This window comes from Geotrypetes seraphini, chromosome 2, assembly GCF_902459505.1.
Source record: "Geotrypetes seraphini chromosome 2, aGeoSer1.1, whole genome shotgun sequence".
In the NCBI taxonomy this organism is placed as follows: domain Eukaryota; kingdom Metazoa; phylum Chordata; class Amphibia; order Gymnophiona; family Dermophiidae; genus Geotrypetes; species Geotrypetes seraphini.
In genome coordinates this window covers 256,560,796-256,582,368 of record NC_047085.1, presented here as the reverse complement: position 1 = coordinate 256,582,368, position 21,573 = coordinate 256,560,796, and the positions used below count along the sequence as shown (strand labels likewise).

At 43.6% G+C, this 21,573-nt stretch overlaps 1 protein-coding gene across 1 annotated transcript in view; it reads left to right on the top strand.

Annotated features, from left to right (window-relative positions):
* Positions 1–21,573, top strand: part of DMC1 (DNA meiotic recombinase 1) — a 398,321-nt gene that overhangs the window by 252,312 nt on the left and 124,436 nt on the right. Inside the window, exon 8 of the mRNA XM_033929441.1 lies at positions 5,098–5,171. Within this exon, the coding sequence (XP_033785332.1) occupies positions 5,098–5,171 (74 nt within the window). The remainder of the gene's footprint in view (positions 1–5,097; positions 5,172–21,573) is intronic.

Here is a 21,573-nt window from a genome sequence, read left to right as displayed (position 1 = left end):
ACGCAGGCTTGCGAACCACTCTCTTGACACATTAGAGTCACTCCTTCATTGAGACAGTCTCTCTGCTGGTGGATGCTCTCTTCCAAACTCTCCAGAGGCTTACTGTTTCAAACGCCCCCTCATCAGAGGGTCCTCACGACAGATTCCTCAACCTATGCTTGGGGGGCTCATCTCGATGGTCTCAGTACTCAAGGCCACTGGACCAGCATGGATCGTCAGTGTCACATCAATCTGTTGGAACTCAGAGTGATCTTCAATGGTCTCAAAGCTTTTCAACATCTTCACGACCAGGTAGTCCTCATTCGAACGGACAACCAAGTTGCTATGTATTATGTCAATAAACAGGGAGGGGCGGGATCTCTCTCCCTTTGTCAAGAAGCTCTGAAGGTTTGGGACTGGGCAATCCTCCACAACACCTTCCTGAAAGCTGTCTACATCCAAGGGTCGAAAAATTGTTTTGTGGACAAATTGAGTCATCTTCTGCAATCTCACGAATCAACACTCAATTCCTCACCTCTTCATCACATTTTTTCACAGTGGGGAACTCCTCAGATAGATCTCTTTGCATCTCCCCATAACCACAAACTGCCTCAGTTCTACTCCAGGATATATTCTCCTCATCGCCTCGAGGCAGATGCTTTTCTACTGGAATGGACGAATCTCTTCCTGTATGCATTCCCTCTCATTCTGAAAACTCTTGTCAAGTTGAAGAATGATCATGCCACCATGATTCTGATAGCTCCTTGGTGGCCAAGACAACCTTTGTACTCCCTTCTACTTCAACTCAGCAGCAGGGAGCCATACCTTTTACCAGTTTTTCTGTCTCTGCTTACACAGAGTCAAGGATCTCTACTTTATCCCAACCTGTAGTCTCTGCACCTGACAGCTTGGTACCTCTCAACATAACTCCTCTTCAGTTTTCTCAACCTATAAGAGACATTTTAGAGGCTTCTAGAAAGCCTATCACTAGACAATGCTACCAACCAAAAATGGACTAGATTTTTATGTGGTGCATCTCTCATGATAAGGAGTCTCAGCATTCCTCCTTATCTTCTGTTCTGGATTATCTTTTGCACTTAGCCACCTCTGGACTCAAGTCTACATCGATCCGAGTCCATCTCAGTGCAATTGCTGCTTTCCATCAGCCTATTGAAGGGAAACCCCTCTCTGCTCATCCCGTGGTTTCCAAATTTATGAAAGGACTTTTCAGCGTCAAACCTCCTCTTAAACCGCCTCCAGTGGTTTGGGATCTCAATGTTGTTCTTGCTCAGTTAATAAAGCCTTTATTTGAACCAATGTCTGGCTCATCTGAAATATCTTACTTGGAAAATAGTGTTTCTCATTGCCCTCACATCTGCTCGAAGAGTCAGTGAACTGCAAGCTTTAGTTGCTGATCCACCTTTCATTGTGTTCCATCATGACAAGGTGGTCCTTCGTACTCATCCTAAATTCTTACCTAAAGTGGTTTCAGAATTTCATCTCAACCAATCGTTCTAGTGTTTTTTTCAAAGCCTCATTCTCACCCTGGAGAATCAGCTCTTCATACTCTGGACTGTAAATGTGCTTTGGCCTTCTACTTGGAATGCACTAAACCACACAGAACTGCTCCTAAACTTTTTGCCTCATTCGATCCAAACAAGTTGAGACATCCAATCTCTAAGCCTACCATCTCCAACTGGATGGCTGCTTGTATCTCTTTCTGCTATGCCTAGGCTGGATTGCATCTACAGAGTCGAGTCAGAGCCCATAAAGTCAGAGCCATGGCGGCTTCAGTAGCTTTCCTCAGATCCACTCCTATTGAGGAAATTTGTAAAGCTGCCACCTGGTCCTCAGTTCATACTTTCACCTCTCTTTATTGTCTGGATGTTTTCTCCAGACAGGATGGCCATTTTGACCAGAGAGTATTACAAAATTTATTTTCCTAAGTTGCCAATGTTCCCACCATCCCATTCTGATTAGCTTGGAGGTCACTTATATGTGAGAATAGGCTGCTTACTTGTCCTGGGATAAAGCACAGTTACTTACCGTAACAGTTGTTATGCAGGGACAGCATGCAGCTATTCTCACAACCCACTCACCTCCCCTGGTTGTCTTCTCTGCTAGCTATCTGAACTGAGGAGACTCGCTTGTGCTGGGCGATAAGGCACTCGCGCATGCGCAGTGCGGCTGACTCAAATCTTCTGAAGTTTTCTACAAGCAAGTCTGCTTGCGAGGCTGTCCGCATCCAGGCTCCATGGATGGCATCACCCATATGTGAGAATAGCTGCCTTCTGTCCCTGGATAACAACTGTTATGGTAAGTAACTGTGCTGTATAGTAACTATAACGAGTTTTACCTCTTGCAAAGTTGTCATACAGTTGTAATATAATTTATAAATCTTATAACTATAAGTCATATAGTTGTAATATAGTTTATAAATCTTTCCTTAATTGCTTCTGATAATTTTAGCTATACAAAGCTGAAAGCAGTGCAACATGCAGAAAGTGAAAAACTGCAAGAGACAAGATTTTGGACCAACTATTTTGAGGCCTTCAGTATTATAAAGAATGATTTTTTATGGAAAACTTGTGCCTTAAGTGTCCGGCGGTCACGTCCAGAACCGGACACACACACAATGCTGCACTGCCTCCAATGGTTATCTTACATTCTGGAACGTTGCCCGCCTCACTGCTGTAACATCACAAAAGCGATTTGGCATCCCTCCTGCTTTTTTCTACGGGGGGAGGGGGGAGGCGTGTTTGTTTGTGGGGGGCACATTTTTTTTGACAGGCCTGCCTGTCTTTTATTAATTTATATCTGTGCCATGGCAAAAAATGAATAAAAAAGAGGCAGGCCTGTCAAAAAGCCTCAGTTACCGACAGGTCTGCAGCAGTCGGATTTGCCAATAGTAAAACCTGACTAAAAATAGCTAAGCAATTGTTAGTGTTGGCTATTTTGTATGGGGTTTTACTAATTTGCATGGGACGATTGGGATCGGATTGCTACAGGGGTTAGTGAATCGGGCTGGAGGAAAATCTGGTCGCTAAGGGGTCACAAACCGATCGGTACATTATCGGTTTGCATAGTGAATCCAGCCCTATGTTTCCTTCTACCAAGTAACCTATGAGTTTGTAAATGGAGGAAGGGAAAATATACTTTTTTTTCCACACTATAAATGTGCTTTTTTCTACTAATCTTTCATATCAAAACTGAATGAAGAGATCTAAATGTTTCTTAACAACTAATTCACCAGTTTCAGACATTTAATAGACCTGCTGGCTAAAAACATGTTTATTGTGTTTAGTTCATAAGTTTACCATCACTACTACTAATCAGGACTTGTATTTGTAGACAAAAAGGTAGTGGAACTGTGGAACCAAGGAAGGGGCCAGGGCAGGAGAAGATGGGGCAGGTTGGGGAACAACATGACTGTTTTCTGCTTTATTTCAGGCTCATCCTCTCCCCTCACTTTCTCTGCAGGTTACCTGGAAGGAAGGAGCTGGAGCAACAACCATATTGTTAATCCCTGCTACTAGTAATTGTTTCTACAGCACTTCTAGATTCTTATAGTATTGTACAAATGTACATAACAGATAGTATCTTTTATGTGGAACTTCTGTTAAGACTGAGCTAAGTTCCAGACAATGTGTTTGCTACATTGAATACAAATTGTTTCATCTCAGTGATTCTTAAACCAGTCCTCTGGTTACACCCAGTCAGTGGGAGTTTCAAGATATATAAAATCAATTGGAACCAATATTGAACAGTGAGAGGCAGCGATTCTAGATACTCAATGCCGGGGTTGCTGGCATTGAATATCTAGGACAGTGTATCGCAAACTATGCTGCATGAAATTTCAGGTGTGCTGCGAGATTCTTGGGAGGAGGAGAGGTGTCAGCGCTGGCTGACTGCCTACAGATGTGGTCCCCAACCCTGTCCTGAAGGCCACCAGCCACTCAGGTTTTCAGGATAGCCCTAATGAATATGTGTGGGGCAGATGTGCATGCCTGCCACCTCCATTATATGCAAATCTCTTTTGCATATTCATGGAAGAACAAGACCAACAAAGTGAGAGCACAGTAATGAAGACCTTTTATGAAATTTATATGAACATTGTTTCACTTAGTGAATGAACTTTTAGTTGGAACTTCTAGGGTAGATTGGGAAGGTTTCAGATGTATTTAGTTAATATGTATGTATGTATGAATTGCTTTTATGGGTTTTTAAAAAGTATGATGGAATAAACTTATGAGTAAATTATTTGCATAATAAATAAGTATTTATATAATTAATGGCTAAAAATATAGCTTTTTGTTTATGGAGTTAATGCATATTCATTAGGGATATGAAAACCCGACTGGCTGGTTGTCCTCTAGGACAGGGTTGGGGATCACTGGCCTACAGGACATGCCTCACAGCGAGAGGCACATCCTGTAGGCAGTCAGCTGCCACCAGTGCCTCTCCTCCCTGGTGTGTCTCCTCTTCACGCCTCTTCTTTGTCAGCACCCCCTACTGGTGGCTCAGGGCCCCATCTGGAGGATCTCTGTGCACTTTCGGGTGCCCTCAAGCCGCAGCTAATGGCTAAAGAAAGACCAGCCTTTTAGGCAGACCTATCTAGCCATGTGCCTTAGCTGGCTAGCTGATGAAAATTGGCGGTGATCAGTATGTCACATAGCATAGCCAGTCAACAGGCTGGCCGGTGAGCCTGATATTCATGTTCTTTTCTATATTTTTTAAATTGATGTAAACCGAGTCAATCTACATTATATGAAGATGACCCAGTCTATAAATCTAAGTTTTAGTTTAGTTTAGCTAAATGGGACTTAGCTGGCTAGGAGCCATTTCTGGCTGGCTAAGTCCTGTGAAATATTGGGAATATGTCCAAGATGGATTTAAATGCACTATCATTGTGTTCAAATTCAAGTTGTGCATATTTTTGTGGATATTAAAAAAAAAAAAAAAAAAACCTGCCTGGGTGTATGCCAGAGACTGTGTTGAGGACCACTGTTTTGTCCTGTGACTTTGCCCAGCATTCATATTTCCAATATTTGCCATTAATCTTGTGTTTCCTTCCTTTCTGTTCCATACCGTATACTGACTGTATGTACCCTTCCCTAGGTGAACACCAGATGGAGCTGTTGGATTATGTAGCTGCTAAATTCCATGAAGAAGCAGGGATTTTCAAACTCTTGGTATATACTTTACAAATTTTATGTCACAGTTCTATGGATCTTAATTTAATTTCTAATGCAATAGGTGTGTCATTCACGAGCTGTGCAGAAGAAATCCACTCCAGGTTTTTTATTCCTCTTTTACCAGAGGGCTCTGCTAAACTAAACTAAAACTTAGTTTTATAAACTGGGTCATCAGCCAATTTAGAGCTCGACTCAATTAACATTAAGAAAAGGAAAATACAAAAGAACCAGACGAGAAAAGAACTAAAACAGGAGAGGTAGAAGTAGTTAATTTCCAAAGTGCTTGGCAAACAGAATTGGCTTCAAAGCCTTCCTGAATGATAAGCTTCTTAATAAGAGCGGCAAATTATTCCAGAGCTCTGTCAGTTTGAAGAAGAAAGAATGATTAAAATGCTTAATAGATTTATTTTTACCCCTAACAGAGGGAAAGGAGAGTTTTAATTTCTGAGAACTTCTGGCCAGGTGAGATCTACACACATTCCAGTCCAAAGGGACAAGAGTAATAAAGAGGCCAACTAAAATCTTAAATGCAATACAGATGCATTTAAATTGAATTCTCAAGTGAACTGGGAGCCAATGTAGTTCTCTGAGCAATAGAGCTGCCCAATTCAGGAAAAAAAATTCAATTTGATTCAGTCTAATGAATCGATTTTTCAATTTGATTTGATTTTCCTGCCCAATTGGGTGTGTTTTTTTTTTTGTTTGTTTTTTTTTCAAACATCCTGGTGGGTTTATTTATAGCCTCTTCACTCCCTCCTACTCACACTATGGTATTAGTTTGTAGATATGATTTCTGATGATTGATTGTGTGTCTGTTTTGTCATGTTTTTACAAAATTGTGTATTTAAACTATGGAAACCATTTAGTTTTAAACAGTATATAAATTTTTAAAATAAATAAAATAGACTTCCGGTGACGTCATCACCCTGAATGGCGGGTTAGAGCCGGAGCTCTGATCCTCGAGCGAACGTTCCCCCGATCAGGAGCAGGCAAGCCGCGGTAGCGAGCAGGGCACCCGGTGAGCTGTGCGAGTGCAGCTGAGCGGCTTCGGAATATGCCGTCTAAAAAGAAACCCGACGAAGGGAGACCGCACGAGAAGGCGCCGGAAAAGAGCGGCCTGCGCCAGTCGCGCGGAGCCTCGTGCGCGTCCCAGCGTGAGTCCGGGGAGAGCGGGTCCGATGAAGAGTCGGAGAGGGGGTCTTCTCCGAGACTGCGGAGAATGGATTCCTCTTCCGCAGCTGTGACTAAAGCAGACCTCCAGCAATGGGTTTGCGACATTAAGCAGGAAGTTGCTGGTGTCAAAGGGAAAATCCGGGACGCAGTGAAGGAAATCAAGAGGGACATAGCCGACCTCATGGGGAGAGTGGAGGAGACTGAAAGGAGAATGGGGGAGCAGGAGGAGGTGGTACAAAATTTGAGTGGGGCATTTGAGGCAGCCCAAAAGGACTGGCAGGACTGTTACCACCGGGTGGAGGATTTGGAAAACCGGTCCCGCCGGAATAATGTCCGCATCCGCGGTGTACCAGAATCGGCGAATTATGCAGATGCGGTGAAGGTGGTGCAGGAGATATATCACTCTCTCTTCTCCCTGGCTGACGACGGCGGAGAGCCCAGTGGGGTCTTGAAAGTGGACCGGGCTCATCGCACACTGGGACCCAAGCGAGATGACTATCCAAGGGACATTATTGCATGTCTCCACAATTATGCAGACAAGGAGCGGATGGTGCGCAAGGCCCGTGATCTGGGGTCGTTTGAGTGGAAGACCCATAAAGTGGAGGTGTTTCAGGACCTTTCTGCTATTACTTTGCAACGCAGGAGAGAGTTTCGCCCGATCGTGATGATCCTGAAGCAGAACAACCTCAGATATAGATGGCTGTTCCCCTTTGGGCTCCTTCTCACTATTAACGGTGTCCATAAGAAAGTGACCACTGTAGCGGAGGCTGTCAAGCTGTTGCGGAAGGAGGGGATCCTTACTGGAGAGGTTCTGATGTCGGACCGGCAAGGGACCCAGCAGTCAGAGAAATTTCGCTGGAGAGAGCGTGTGACCAGGTCCCGAAAGCTGGGTGCTGGTGGTCGAGAGGTGGAGGAACCATGTGGAAGAAGCGGAGCTGGACCTTCCAATGGCACTGGCGAGTGAGCAGTGGCGAGTGAACAATGGCGGATCCTGCTTGGCTGCACTTGGACAATTGGGACTGTCAATGCCTTGACTGGGCAGATGTGTGGCTGGGACTGTGTGGGGGGTTGGATGTGAGGGGTTTTCTTCATGGGGGTGAGTGTGAGAGGGTGCCTATGGGAGTGGGACTGAGGATGAATGCTTGTTGGGGGGCTGGGGAGGGGAGGGGGAATGGATGAGGGGTTCATGAGCTGGGGGGGGTCACCCGGAGTCATGGAAGGGCTGAGGAGCAGGTGGATATGGGTAGGGTTGGGAGGGGGGTGGGGATAGGGGGATGGGTAGGTGACAGCATGGGCTTTTGGATCTGGAGTGGGGGGAAGGGGAAGAGGGGTGCAGGGTGTGGGGTAGGATTCTTGGGTCATGGGACCTGATTCTTTGAGATTGGGCAGTTTTAACGTTAAGGGCCTCAATATGCCACGTAAACGCCAGCTTTTGTTGAAGGAGTTGAAAAGGCTGCGTATTGATATCAGCTTCATTCAGGAAACTCATTTTGTGCGCCCTGGGGAGAAGCTGGTACAATATAGAGAATATCCGGGAAGGGTCTGGGCCTCTAATAGGACAGAAAGGAAAAAGGCAGGGGTGGGCATTTTGTTTGCTAAACGTCTTAAGATCGTGCCTGAACGGGAATGGAGGGATGAGAGGGGGCGCTGGGTGATTTGGGTGGGGCAGATAAATGGGGAGGTGGTCACCCTGGTGAATTTATATGCCCCGAATTCTAAACAGGGTTCTTTTTTCGATGAGGTATTGGCCAAGGTACTGCAGGTTAAGAAGGGGTCGGTGATTGTGGGAGGGGATTTTAATTTAGTTATGAATCCCAGGTGGGACTCTACGGGGGTTGGAGGGGACCGGCTTAAGTCCGATAGGAAACGCCTTAGACACTTGGTTGACGTACTCAATATTGTAGATGGGTGGAGATCTCAGCATTGCCTGGATAAAGATTATACTTACTACTCCCCTGTTCATGGGGTCTATACTAGAATTGACATGCTATATCTGGATAAGGGATGGGGGGGTAGACTACTGGGGTCCTCCATTGGGGACATTGGCTGGTCAGATCATGCTCCCATTTGGATGGATGTGCGATGGGGAGCTTCGAGAGTAGGGGATCACTACTGGAGATTGAATGATAGTTTATTGAAAGATCCGCAGATGGTCCGCAAGGTGGAGCAGGTTATTGAGGACTTTTTGGAGCATAATAATGTTGATTCCTACTCTCCGATAACAATATGGGAAAGTTTGAAGGCCGTACTGCGGGGGGAGCTTATTTCTATGGCCGCTCATAAAAAGAGGCTTCAATTGCAAAAGGAACGGAGTCTGAGAGAGACTTTACGTCAACTGGTAGATCAACATAAGAGGGGCCAGGGGGGAGCTCCCCTTGGGCTTCGGATAAGGGAAGTTCGGGCGGAATTGGGGAAGATGGAGGATGAGGTGATTCAATTCAATCTTGAACGTCTTCGTTTAAGGTTCTTTGAATCTGGTAATAGAGCGGGGAAATTGCTGGCTCATCGTCTGCGCCTGCAGCAGACGCAGTCTAATATTATGGCTATTAAGGATGGCTCGGGACAAACATTGACAGCTGAGGGGGCTATTCATGCACGATTTCATGAATTCTATCAGCAGCTTTATACGCCAGAGAGTCAGGGGTCGGGGGAAGAAATTGGGAAGTATCTTCAGGATTTGGGCTTGGCATCCCTTACGGCCTGTGAAGCGCAGGGGCTGGATGAGGACATTACGTTGGAGGAGGTACATAATGTGATTAGACAATTGAGACCGGGGAAATCACCGGGCTTAGATGGGTTCACGGGGTTGTTTTACAAGAAGATGTCTACATTGGTGGTTCCATTGTTGGTGCGTTTATACAATAATCTGAGAGAGGGAGCCCAATTGCCCTTTTATATGCGGCTGGCTGGGATCACGATTTTACCAAAGCCTGGGAAGGATGCCACTCAGTGTGGGAGCTACAGGCCTATCTCACTGTTGGGTATTGATACCAAAATTCTGGCTCGAGTGCTGGCTGATCGTTTATCCCCTCACATGCCGACACTTATTCACCCAGATCAGGTGGGATTCATAGGGGGAAGGCAGGCGGCAGATGGAATCCGCAAAGTCTTGAACTTGATTTGGCAGGCCTGACGCAGTGGAGGTCCTTGGGTAGCAGTGGCGGTGGATGCCGAGAAGGCCTTTGACCGCGTGGATTGGCGTTTTATGGAGGCAGTTCTTCACCATGTAGGTCTGGGGGCCAGATATGTGTCTTGGATTCTGTCTTTGTATAACGGACCTCTGGCGTGTGTGAAAATTAATGGGGTATACTCTGCTCCTTTTGAGCTCAGGCGGGGAACGAGACAGGGTTGTCCGCTCTCACCTTTGCTTTTTGCTTTGGTGATTGAGCCTCTTGCGCAAAAGATCCGACTAGCCTCTGGGGTGAAGGGCGTACGGGTTCAAGGGGGTGAGCATAAATTGTCCTTATTTGCTGACGATATTTTAGCAATTGTGGAGGGCTCGGCGGAGTCCCTTAGATCCCTTCAGGATCTTATGACAGACTATGGGGCTTTATCAGGCTTTAAAGCCAATATGACAAAAACGGAGATACTTAATATATCGGTCCCGGTAGTGGATATTCCGGGTATTCAGAGGGTGGTGCCCTTTTGGTGGGTTAAGGGCCCTATACGATATCTGGGTATTCAGTTGGGGGTGGATTGGACATCCCTATTTCAGCTTAACTATATTCCTTTGGTAGCATCCCTAGCTAGGGATATGGATCGGTGGGCCTCATTATATGTGTCTTGGATGGGGCGCATGGAGGTTATTAGGATGTTGGTACTGCCGAAGTTCTTATATTTTTTTCAGGTTTTGCCTATTGAGGTCCCTAGACAGTATCTTCTCCGATGGCAGCGGAACCTTTTACGATTCATGTGGGGAGGTAGACGACCCAGGGTGGCTCAATGGGCCATGTTCAAGTTTAAAGCGGAAGGGGGTCTGGGACTCCCCCATTTGGAGCATTACTACCGCGCGGCTCAACTCCGAGCGGGAGTGGAGTGGCATGCGCCATCTTTGAAGTTGTGGGTGCAGGTAGAGCAGGGAGTTTTGAGTGGCTCGGGAGGGGCTCGTACCCTAGGGTCGCTTATGTGGGGGGACTTGGGGGCACGGGAGTTGGGAAGCATTTCTAACCCGTTTACTAATTGGACAATGAGGGTGTGGAAGGGAGAGGCTGGCAAACTCTTGGGTCGTAGTAAGGGGTTGCATCATTTACCATTGTGCACTGCCTCTGATTTCGTACCGGGCAGAGATGGGGGGATATTTGTGCGGTGGGCAAGGAAAGGGTTGCAGTACTTTGGCCAATTTATAGAGGGAGAGTCCATTTGTGCTTTTCCAGAGATCCAAAAGCTTTATCAGCTTGATTCTAAGGACCTCTTCCCGTATCTACAAGTGAAAAGTTATTTGCAGAAGGCTAAAAGGGCAGATGTTGGGATCCAAGATGGCGACGGTATAGGGACGCTGTGCGCCAGCTCCTGAGAGTTTTCTCAATTAGATACTTTTTTTCGAATAATATTGATTTCCTACCTTCGACATGCCTAAGCGGAGAGGGAAAAGCGCCGCTGGGGCCTCGCGGCGCTCAGAGACCTCCGTATTCGGCAACATTGATGAAATCATCAGGCGCATGCAGGGAACGTCGGCAGGATCAGGGCTACCCCCGCTGGAGACACTGCAGGAGAACGGCGAGCAGCAATCCTCCTTGGGGCTGGAAACCACCTTTAGCCCTGACAACCGAGCACCTCCCCCGCATCCACGAACGGCTAGTTCCCCGAGGGAGGGGGAACTTCCGGGAATCGGAGTGTTTCCTACTCTAGAGGCAGTAGAGATCAGTCCGGGGGACAGAGAATCGGCTCTCCAGATTTCTCTGGGAAACCTGAACAAGGAATTCGAGGACAGGACATCTACGGGGGAAGGAATAGCCCAGTCCGGACAGATATTGGAAGACTTGCCAGTGGGTGAGCATAAGACTTTACATTTTCAATTTCCCCAGATAACTAAACCCCAGGAGGTTACATTGGATGCTCTGTGGGACCTGGTAGTTACTATTCCTAAAACTATAGCATCCCAATTAAATCAAGTGGAGGAACGGTTTAAAGTGTATGATAAAGATATCCTGGAAATACGGAAAACAACCACTGAAAATAAATTACAGATTGAAAATCAACAACAGAATATTAATTCCCAAAAAGTTATACAGGAGGCTTTAATTAAAGATAACACCAATTTAAGAAGGAAATTAGAGTCACTTGAAAATTCCACAAGAAGTAATAATCTTAGATTAATTAATTTTCCTAAGATTATAACAGTGACTCCTAGAGAAATGATTACTCGTTACTTGACGGAAATATTGGGAATTTCTGAATCTTCTATACCACCTCTAACTCAGGTGTACTACCTTCCTGTTAAGGATGTTAAAGAATTTAATCAAGAGCCCTTGGATGTTACAGCTTTATTGGAATCCTCAGATAGGGAAGTAGCTACGCCGGCAACATTGCTTCTTTCAGTAGCTCTCACACTGGACAAGATATGGTTATTGAAATTATACTTCAAAAATAAATATAAAGAATTTTTGGGACTAAAAGTTCAAATGTTTCCTGATTTGGCCAGAGACACACAGAAGCGGAGAAAAGAATTTCTTCTGATGAGACCAGCAGTAATAGCCCTGGGAGCTACTTTTTTTCTTCGTTATCCTTGTAAATGTATAGTCCATTATAAATTGCATAAATTTGTTTTCTTTGAACCATCTCAACTGACAACATTCCTATCACTGTCAAGATTGGAGAAAGAGCCAGCTCAGGATAGATAAGAAAGATAGACGACTGTTAGCACAGTATTAACTATAACTGTTTTTCTTCTTTAATTGATTACTTAAATTCCGTTTATTTTGAATCTTGGATCCTAAATAGAGGACTTGAGTGAGATTTAAGATACAATTATTTCTTGTTTTGTATTATGTTGTATTTTTTGCTTCTTTAATTTTGCTTTTCTGTACAAGTTTATACTTGATTGTTATATTGAAAATTCATAAATAAATAATAAATAAAAAAAATAAAAAAAGGGCAGATGTTGCAGCTTATAGCTGTTCTGACTTTGAGCAGCTTTTGGGGTCCCCAGTGCGTAGAGGTTGCATTTCGCTGCTGTATAAATGGGTGCATCAAGATAAAGACCGGAAGCCTCCGTATTTACTGGCTTGGGAAGGGGACTTGGGGCAGGTGTTTGAGGCATCTCTGTGGGAAACTATTTCGTATAGGATACATCATTTAGCTGTAGCCCCTATGTTGGTGGAGAATGCACTTAAAATGCTGGTGCGCTGGTATCTCACCCCAGTGACTCTGAGCAAGATGTCCGCTACGGGCACAGACTTCTGTTGGAGGGGATGTGGGCAGCGGGGAACATTCTTTCATATGTGGTGGAGTTGCCCCTCCATTCAAGACTTCTGGAGCCAGGTGTTTAAGTATGTGGGGGCTCTCCTTCAAGTGCCTCTCGCGAAAAGAGCTGAGGTGGCTTTGTTGGGGTTTCCCTCTGGAGGGGTAGATGACACCCAGGATAGATTGGTGCGCTTGGCTTTTACAGCGGCTAGGCTGACTGTGGCTCAACACTGGCACAGTACTGCTTCACCTACTTTGGCTCTGGTGCGAGAGAAATTGGGATGGGTGTGTGAGAAATATCGGCTCTCGGCCCTGTTGACTAGAAAATGGCAGCAATATCACGATATTTGGGGGAGATACCTGGCAATGGAGGGTTTGGGGATGAATAGTTCTGTTGTCAGCTGAGTTATTGGCTTCGGCCGGATGGGTTTTGTGGGGGTGTGTCTTCTTGGGGTTCTTATTGGGGGTCTGTGACCTTTGGTCCACTTCTTTTCTGATTTTTCTACTTTTCCTCACGTTGGGGTGTAATTGTGCCTATTGGGGGTGTTCTTGGGTTTTTGGGGGGAGCAGGGTGCTGTCACTAGGGGGGGAGGGGGGGTAGGGGGTGGGGGGGTGACATCAGGAGATTTGTTGATCTGCAGATTGCCTGCCTGTATTGTTGTTGGATATTCCTGATGTTTTGCTGTGCTGTTTTTCTCTTGTCATAAATAAACAGTTACAAAAAAAAATAAATAAATAAATAAAATAAACAAAAATGACTTTTCCTCTCTCTGTTAAATCCTAGCTCACATTCGCAGTCTAACACCAGCTCTGGCAGGATACACATTTCAAATTACATTACATTACATTAGTGATTTCTATTCTACCATTACCTTGCGGTTTAAGGCGGATTACAAAATGAGTTATCTGGCCATTTCCAGAGGAATTGAAGAGTAGAGCGAGTTGCTTCAGAGAATTGGGATGACTCTTGCGGTGCTAATTTGTCTTCAAGGATTTCTTGAATAGCATGATTTTTATTTTTTTTCTGAACAATTTGTAGTCTGGGGTCGTTATCAGTAAATTGGAGAGTTGGTAGTCTAGTTTTGCTGCTTGTGTGGCTAGAAGGCCATTGTACAGTTTTTTTGTTTTGACATCTCTGATTGGGGGATGTGTGAACGGTTTGTGGGTTCTCCTATGTCTGGTTGAGGTAGTTTGGATTAGGTGGTTGTTTAGGTAGGCTGGGCTGTCTCCATTTATGGTTTTAAATAGTAGGCAGTAGAATTTGAATTGTACTCTTGCTTGTATTGGGAGCCAGTGTGAGTCGAGGTATGTCGCCATGATGTGATCGTGTTTCCTCAGTGAATAGATAAGTTTTAGCGCTGTGTTTTGAACTGTTTGTAGTTGTTTTATCCTGGTTGCAGGGCAGGGGAGATAGAGTATGTTGCAGTAGTCTAGAAGACCTAGGACTAGGGACTGGACCAAGAGCTGGAATTGTGTTCTGTTGAAGAATTTTCGAACTTGCCTTAAGTTTCTCATGACCGCAAATGATTTTTGTATTGTTTTGTTGATTTGTGATTGCATGGTACAGCATCTGTCTATCGTCATTCCTAGAAGATTTAGAGTGGGTTGTATGGGGTATGTGATTGAGTTTATTACTAGATTTGTTATGGTTGGGGTTTTATTATTTTCAAGGAGAATGAATTTTGTCTTGTCTGGGTTCAGTTTCAATTTGTGATTTTTCATCCATGTTGCTACTCTTTCAAGTGTCCTGTGTAATGTGTCTGTCATGGAGGACGTTGGTTGATCAAAAGGAAGGAGAATGTGATGTTGTCTGCATAGCTATAGGAGGTTAAACCTAATTTTTCCAGGCAAGTGCCGAGACAAATGTAGACATTGAAGAGAGTTGGGGATAATGGAGATCCTTGGAGTACGCTGCAGGGGTTGGACCATGGTTCTGATTTTTCTTTGTTCAACTTTACTCTGTAAGTTCTGGATTGTAGGAATCCTTGAAACCATGTGTGTACCTTGTCTGTGATTCCTATTGTATCTAGTATTTGTAGTAGGATGTGGTCCACCAGGTCAAATGCTGCGGCAAGATCCAGTTGTATAATCAGCATTTTTTTACCTGTGCTGAGGTGTTGTCTATTTGTGTCCAGGAGGGAACCTAGTAGTGTCTCTGTGCTGTAGTTGGTTCTGAAACCAGATTGTGTAGGGTGGAATATGTTGTGGTCTTCTAGGTAGTTGGTAAGGAGTTTGGCTACCAGACCTTCCATTAGTTTGACATAAAGTGGTATTGAGGCTATGGTTCTGTAGTTGGATGGTCGATTTGTTGCTCCTTTAGGGTCTTTTAGGATCAGGGCAATTTCGCTGAGGTCTTGCGGGAAAAGGTCTTCTGCGAGCATGGTTTGTATCCATTGTAAGAGGAGAGCGCGGAATTTGGTTCTGGAGGATTTTAATAGGTATGGAGGGCAGTGGTTGAGGTCGCAGGCTGCGTGGCTGTATTTTTTTATAGTTTGTTAAGGTTGGACCATTGTATAGTGGGGAAGTGGGACCAAGTTCTGTCTGTTGCAGCTGATTCTTTTTCTGTGGGGGGCATTGTGATCTCTTCTAGGTGGGTTGGGGTTCCAGTGAGGGTAGACCAAGCAGCTGTGATTTTGTTTTTAAAGTATTCGGCTAAAAGGGTGGCTGAGGGGGGAGGGGTGTCGTTATTGGCTAGATAGGGTTTGGTGTCTGTGAGTTCTTTTATTTGGAATAGATTTTTGGTGTGTTGGGTTTCTTTTTTTTTTTTTTTTTTTTATTATTTATTTATATTTTTTCACAAATTGTTTAACAACAATCTAAAGAAATTAACAATTGAAAAAGAAAATAATTATATTAAATTATATATAATAATTCCTCATGTATAACCAATCATAGTCCACATATTGAAGAGAGAGAGTCCATCACCTCCAAGGGAAGTTGGGTCTAAAAGAAAGGAAAAAAAATACTCATACGAGTTACAGATTACAGAGTACGGTTGGATTAACTATCTGCCTGGATAGAGGACTGTATGGAGGGATCTGGAGCTCTAAATTCCGTCTTACCCTCTAAAAAGAAATTTAACTGGTCCGGATCATAAAATTCAACATCAATTGGACCAAGACCAAACACACACCTCAATCAAAAAAAACCACATATACCTCACGCAAACATATCGACCCAACCATTTTCTGGTCAAATGTAGACGAAACTATCCAAGACTGCGACCCAAAAAACTTCATCTCCCACTGGAAAAATGTATCCACCAACATCCTTGACGATCTGGCACCCCTACAAACCAAAACCAGAACCAGCAGGAAATCAGACCAATGGTTTGATAATGAATTACTCCAACTCAAAAGACAGTGTAGAAGATTAGAAAGAAAATGGAGAAAAAAGAACCAAGATCAAACAAAAACCGACTGGAAAAAAATCAACAAACAATACAAAAATCTACTAAAAGATAAGAGGAAAAGCTACTATACTAATCTCATAGGCACGGAAACCCAAGATTCCAAAAAAATATTCCAAATCCTGAAAGAATTAACAGACACCAAACCATACACTACCACCACGAACACACCTCCACCATCACCCACCCTCTTAGCAGAACACTTCAAGAACAAAATCACCAACACCAGAGCCACACTCATCCTTAACCCTTCCCATCAAAATCCAATCACAATCCACCCTACAGGAAAAGAGGCAATCGCAGCAGACAGAATTTGGACTCAATTCCCTAACATACAATGGTCAGAATTCAACAAATTCTACAAAAAATACAGCCATGCCTCCTGTGACCTCAACCACTGCCCCTCATATCTCCTTACCACCTCTAGTGTAAAATTCCGCACCATAACTCTACAATGGATCCAATTCACGCTCACAGAAGGCACATTCCCTGCTGACCTCAGCGAAATTGTCATCACCCCAATCCAAAAAGACCCAAAAGCACCACAAAACCTCCCATCCAACTTTAGACCTATAGCCTCAATTCCGCTATATGTCAAAATTATAGAAGGCCTAGTAGCCAAACTCCTCACCAATTACATAGAGGACCACAACCTACTCCACCCCATGCAATCAGGCTTCAGAACAAACTTCAGCACAGAGACACTACTAGGCTCCCTTATGGATACCGTCAGACAACAACTTAGTACAGGGAAAAAAATGCTACTCATACAACTAGACCTATCAGCGGCATTCGACCTAGTAGACCACAACATCCTTCTACAGATCCTAGATGCAATAGGCATCTCAGATAAAGTATACTCCTGGTTTGAAGGATTCCTAAAACTCAGAACCTACAGTGTAAAATCAAACAAAGAAAAGTCAGAATCCTGGTCAAACCCCTGCGGCGTACCACAAGGATCTCCACTATCCCCTACCCTCTTCAATCTCTACACTGCTTCTCTAGGAACGCATCTGGACAATCTAGGCATAACCTCCTATAGTTATGCGGATGACATCACCATCCTCATCCCATACGATCATTCTAAACCTACCATGACAGACAAACTTCACCAAACACTTGAAGCAGTCACAACCTGGATGAAAAATCACAAACTTAAACTCAACCAAGACAAAACCAAATTCATCCTCCTAGAAAATGACAAGATCCAAACCACAACCAACCTAGACATAAACGCAACCAAATATCCCATCCAAACCACCATAAAACTACTAGGCATGACCATAGACAGATGCTGCACTATGCAACCGCAAATAAATAAAACAATTCAAAAATCATTCGCAATCATGAGAAACCTGAGACAAGTCCGAAAATTCTTTGAAAGAACACAATTCCAACTTATAGTACAATCCCTAATACTAGGTATATTGGACTACTGTAACATACTCTTCCTTCCATGTCCTGCAACTACGATAAGACAACTCCAAACAATCCAAAATACAGCTTTAAGACTCATCTACTCATTGAAAAAACATGATCACATCACTGAAGCCTTCATCAACTCACACTGGCTCCCAATCCAAGAAAGAATCCAATTCAAATTCTACTGCATATTATTTAAAACCCTACACGGAGACAGCCCATCATACCTGAACAATCGCCTCATCCAAGCACCCAGTACCAGACACAGAAAAACGCACTCCCCTTTCATACCCCCCCCAATCAAGGAAGTAAAAAGAACAAAACTACACGACGGCCTCCTAGCCACTCAAGCCGCAAGACTGGACAACCAGATCTCCAACCTTCTGATGACCACCCCAGACTATAGGACGTTCAGAAAAGAAATAAAAACCTCACTTTTCAAGAAATTCCTGAAACAGCAATAACAACACGACCTCTAAATGCTCTTAAGATCTACAACTTACCTCTCTAGCTAATCATTGTAATTCTGTCTTTTTTAAATTAACCTTTTGTAATCCGCCTTGAACCGCAAGGTAATGGCGGAATAGAAATCCCTAATGTAATGTAATGTAATGTAATATATCTAACATTCTGATAGGTAAGACAGCATTTGCAGGGAAAACGTAACTGAAAGGTTGCTCCCATATTCAAAGTTAACTGTCGATATGCCAGGAATTTCTTCCGTCTGGCTTGCGTCAATTTGGATACATCAGGAAATATTGAAACTTTGGAACCGTGAAATTCCGCATTCTCAGTCCTATAGAATAAACGGAGAACTGCCTCTTTATCTTGGAGAAAAACAAAGGTTACCAGTAAAGTTGCTCTAACAGTTATTTCTTCTTGAATTGATGTTTCCAGCATACCAGTGAGATCCAAGTCTCCTGATACAATCCCTTTGCCTTTCTCTTCTTTGGGAATATTCAAATAGTATAACTTTTGAAGCGGTGGCATATTATTTTCAGGAAATTTCAACACTGATTGTAAAAAGGAGTTGAACAAATCTCTTGGAGTTTGAAGTTTAGATACCGGAAAATTCAACAGTCTAAGATTTAAGTTTCTATTTGCATTTTCCAGATTTTCCATTTTTCTAAGCAGCAAAGACTTTTCCTTTAAATGTAAATTCATAGAAGCCTTTATTTCTGACACTGATTTTTCTAAGTTGTCCGTTCTATTGGACTGTTTTTGGAGTTTCTCTTCCAAAGTTTTAACTTGTAAATTAGTATTCTGTGTTGAAGAAAAAAGTTGAGAGCATACCTTATGTATTGACTCAAGTCCACTCCAAATCGCTTCCATATCGATGACTTCAGGTTTTACCAGAGGAGGGGGGGGCAATGATGTTCCGGGGAAAACCCCATTAGCTCGCTGCTCCTCTGTCCCTGCTTCCTCACCAGCAACTGCTCCTCCGTTCTCCGTTGTCGACTGCAAAAGAGTCGGCAAGCCGTGAATAACTTCCGGGGTCAGGGGTAAGTTCAGCAGCGTCAGCGGAGAACTCGTCTCCGGCACCTCCTGCGCCGCCGACGTCGTCCCCGACATCCTCCCGGGCCGCGGAGGAGCTCCAGGACCCACTGGGCTAAGCGAAATTTCGCTCTCCAAGACCGAGGTCTGCCCCCCTCGGTCAGCGGATGCACCCGATCCAGCCGGTGTGGCATATGCTGTAATTGCCAACTGTCTCCCCGTTGAAATACCAGATGAGGCTGGAAGAACGCCTCTCTGTTTGCCCCTGCGCTTGGGCATTTTTAAGGTAAGAACTTCTTAAATAAGAGAAAATCGCCAAACCAAGCGGGAGCAGCTTTCAAGGGTGACTTACTCCGTCGCCATCTTGGATCTCTCTCCGTGTCTTGGGTTTCTTTGCCTATTAGGTTGGTATAGTGTGTCTTTCTTTTTTTTTTGGTTTTAGCTTATATTGTTGGTTTAGTTTTCTCCATGCTGTTTTTGTGGGTTCTTGGTTATTCTTTCTCCATTTTCTTTCTAGTCGTCTGCATTGTCTTTTGAGTAGAAGTAGTTCATTGTCGAACCATTTGTCTGGTCATCTGCTAATTCTGGTTTTTGTTTGTATTGGGGCTAGCTCGTCTAGGGTAGCTGTGCTTAGTCTGCACCATTATGAGATGAAGTCCTTGGGGTTACATTCTTGGATTGTTGCATCTGTTTTAGTCCAGAATTTGGAGGGGTCGATGTATTTACGTGAGTTGTAGGTTGATCTTTGGGGTTTTGGTTTGGTTTTGTCTTTGGCCCAGTTGATGTTGAAGGAGTATGTGTAGTGGTCTGACCAGAGGGATCGAGACCACTTTCCATTTGATGTTTGAATCTCTGGCAGTAAGGGCTGTTGGGTCATGAAGGCTGCGATGTCTAGTTGGTGACCTTTCTCATGTGTGGTTTGTGGGTCTAAAATCTTGTATGTTAGGGCTTCGAGGAATGACAGTAGGTTTTCTGCTTGTTTGGAGAATTGGTCTTTGAGATGGAGGTTTAGGTCTCCTAGAATTAGGTTGTAAGTTGCCGTTAGTGAGTTTCGGTATATAAAATCTTCAAATTCAGGTCTTGCTGTGTTCCAATTCCCTGATGTTATGTAACAGAGCATGCAAGTTATGGATCCTTTTAGTGTGGTGCATGAAAGTTGGCAGGCTAGTAGATCCATGTAAGGGGTGGACGTTTTGTCTAGTATATTCAGATTTAGGGAGTTTCTGACTAAGATGGCTAGACCTCCTCCTTTTTTTTTCTATGCTGACCACTGTTATTTTGTATCCCTTAGGGCAGACTTCCGTTATCCTGGGATCTGAGTCTGATGTAAGCCAGGTTTCTGTGAGGAAGAGGCAGTCAAGATTCTCATTTTCTATCCAGTCTTTTATATGTTCTGTCTGACATATTGTAATCACAAAACAAAAAATAATTCATTTTTCCTACCTTTGTTGTCTGGTGATTGTATGAGTCTGTGGTTGCACTACCTTCTGACTGTGCATCCTTTCTTTCTTTCCTTTCCTTCAAGCCCAACAATTGTCCCTTTCTACGTAAGTTAGTGCCCCTTTCCCTCCCTACCTCTACCTCTATCCTATTTCAATAGTATCCTCCAAGGATACCTCACACTGAACCATCCACTCCTGGCGCAGTACGGACGGTCTCGAGACTTCTAAAGAAGTTAAAGTGACAGAACACTTTTACACTGTCCGTACCGGGGCTCCGTTGATAACGTCGCCCATCTGTGAGACTATCTGCCTGCTGTCCCTGAATAACACATTATAGTTAAGTAACTGTGCTATCTTGTTCACCCACTTGCCACTTCTTAAAAGGCATATAATAGATCTTAACAATGAGGATGTAGCTTCCAATGGAATTTTTAACAATTCAAGCATATATTTTTAAACAAATCTCCAGGTGGCATATAAGCTGTTTGAGGGAAGTTCAGAAATCTTAAATTACTCTTTCATAGAGTAGACCATCTTACCACAATCTTACTCTAGACGGATTTCACTTCCTCCAGTTTCTGCCCATTTCACCAGCCTTTAATGATTTCACAACTAAATTGTTCTCCAGTTCCAAAAATTTACTAGATAATCCCAAGCTCATTTTCAACTTGGTTCATCTGGAACTTAGTTTTTTTAAGGTCAGTAATCATTTCCCAAATAGCTTCTAGAATTATTGTTGCTGTTACTTCTCCTTGATTTTCCATCCTTTTTGGAAATAATAATAATCATCTCAGAATTTCATCTCAACCAGTCTATAGTACTTCTTGTCTTTTTTGTTTTTTTGGTAGGAGAAATGATTTTATTTGCAATTTAGTGATCAAAATATGTCAGTTTTGAGAATTTATATCTGCTGTCTATATTTTGCACTATAGTTGTCTATTTTTCTTTTGTTTTGTTTTTTAATTCTTTATTCATTTTTACATATTACAACAAGTGTAATAGATAAAATCATATGAACTTATAAATACACACTTGATTAACTCTCATATAACACTTT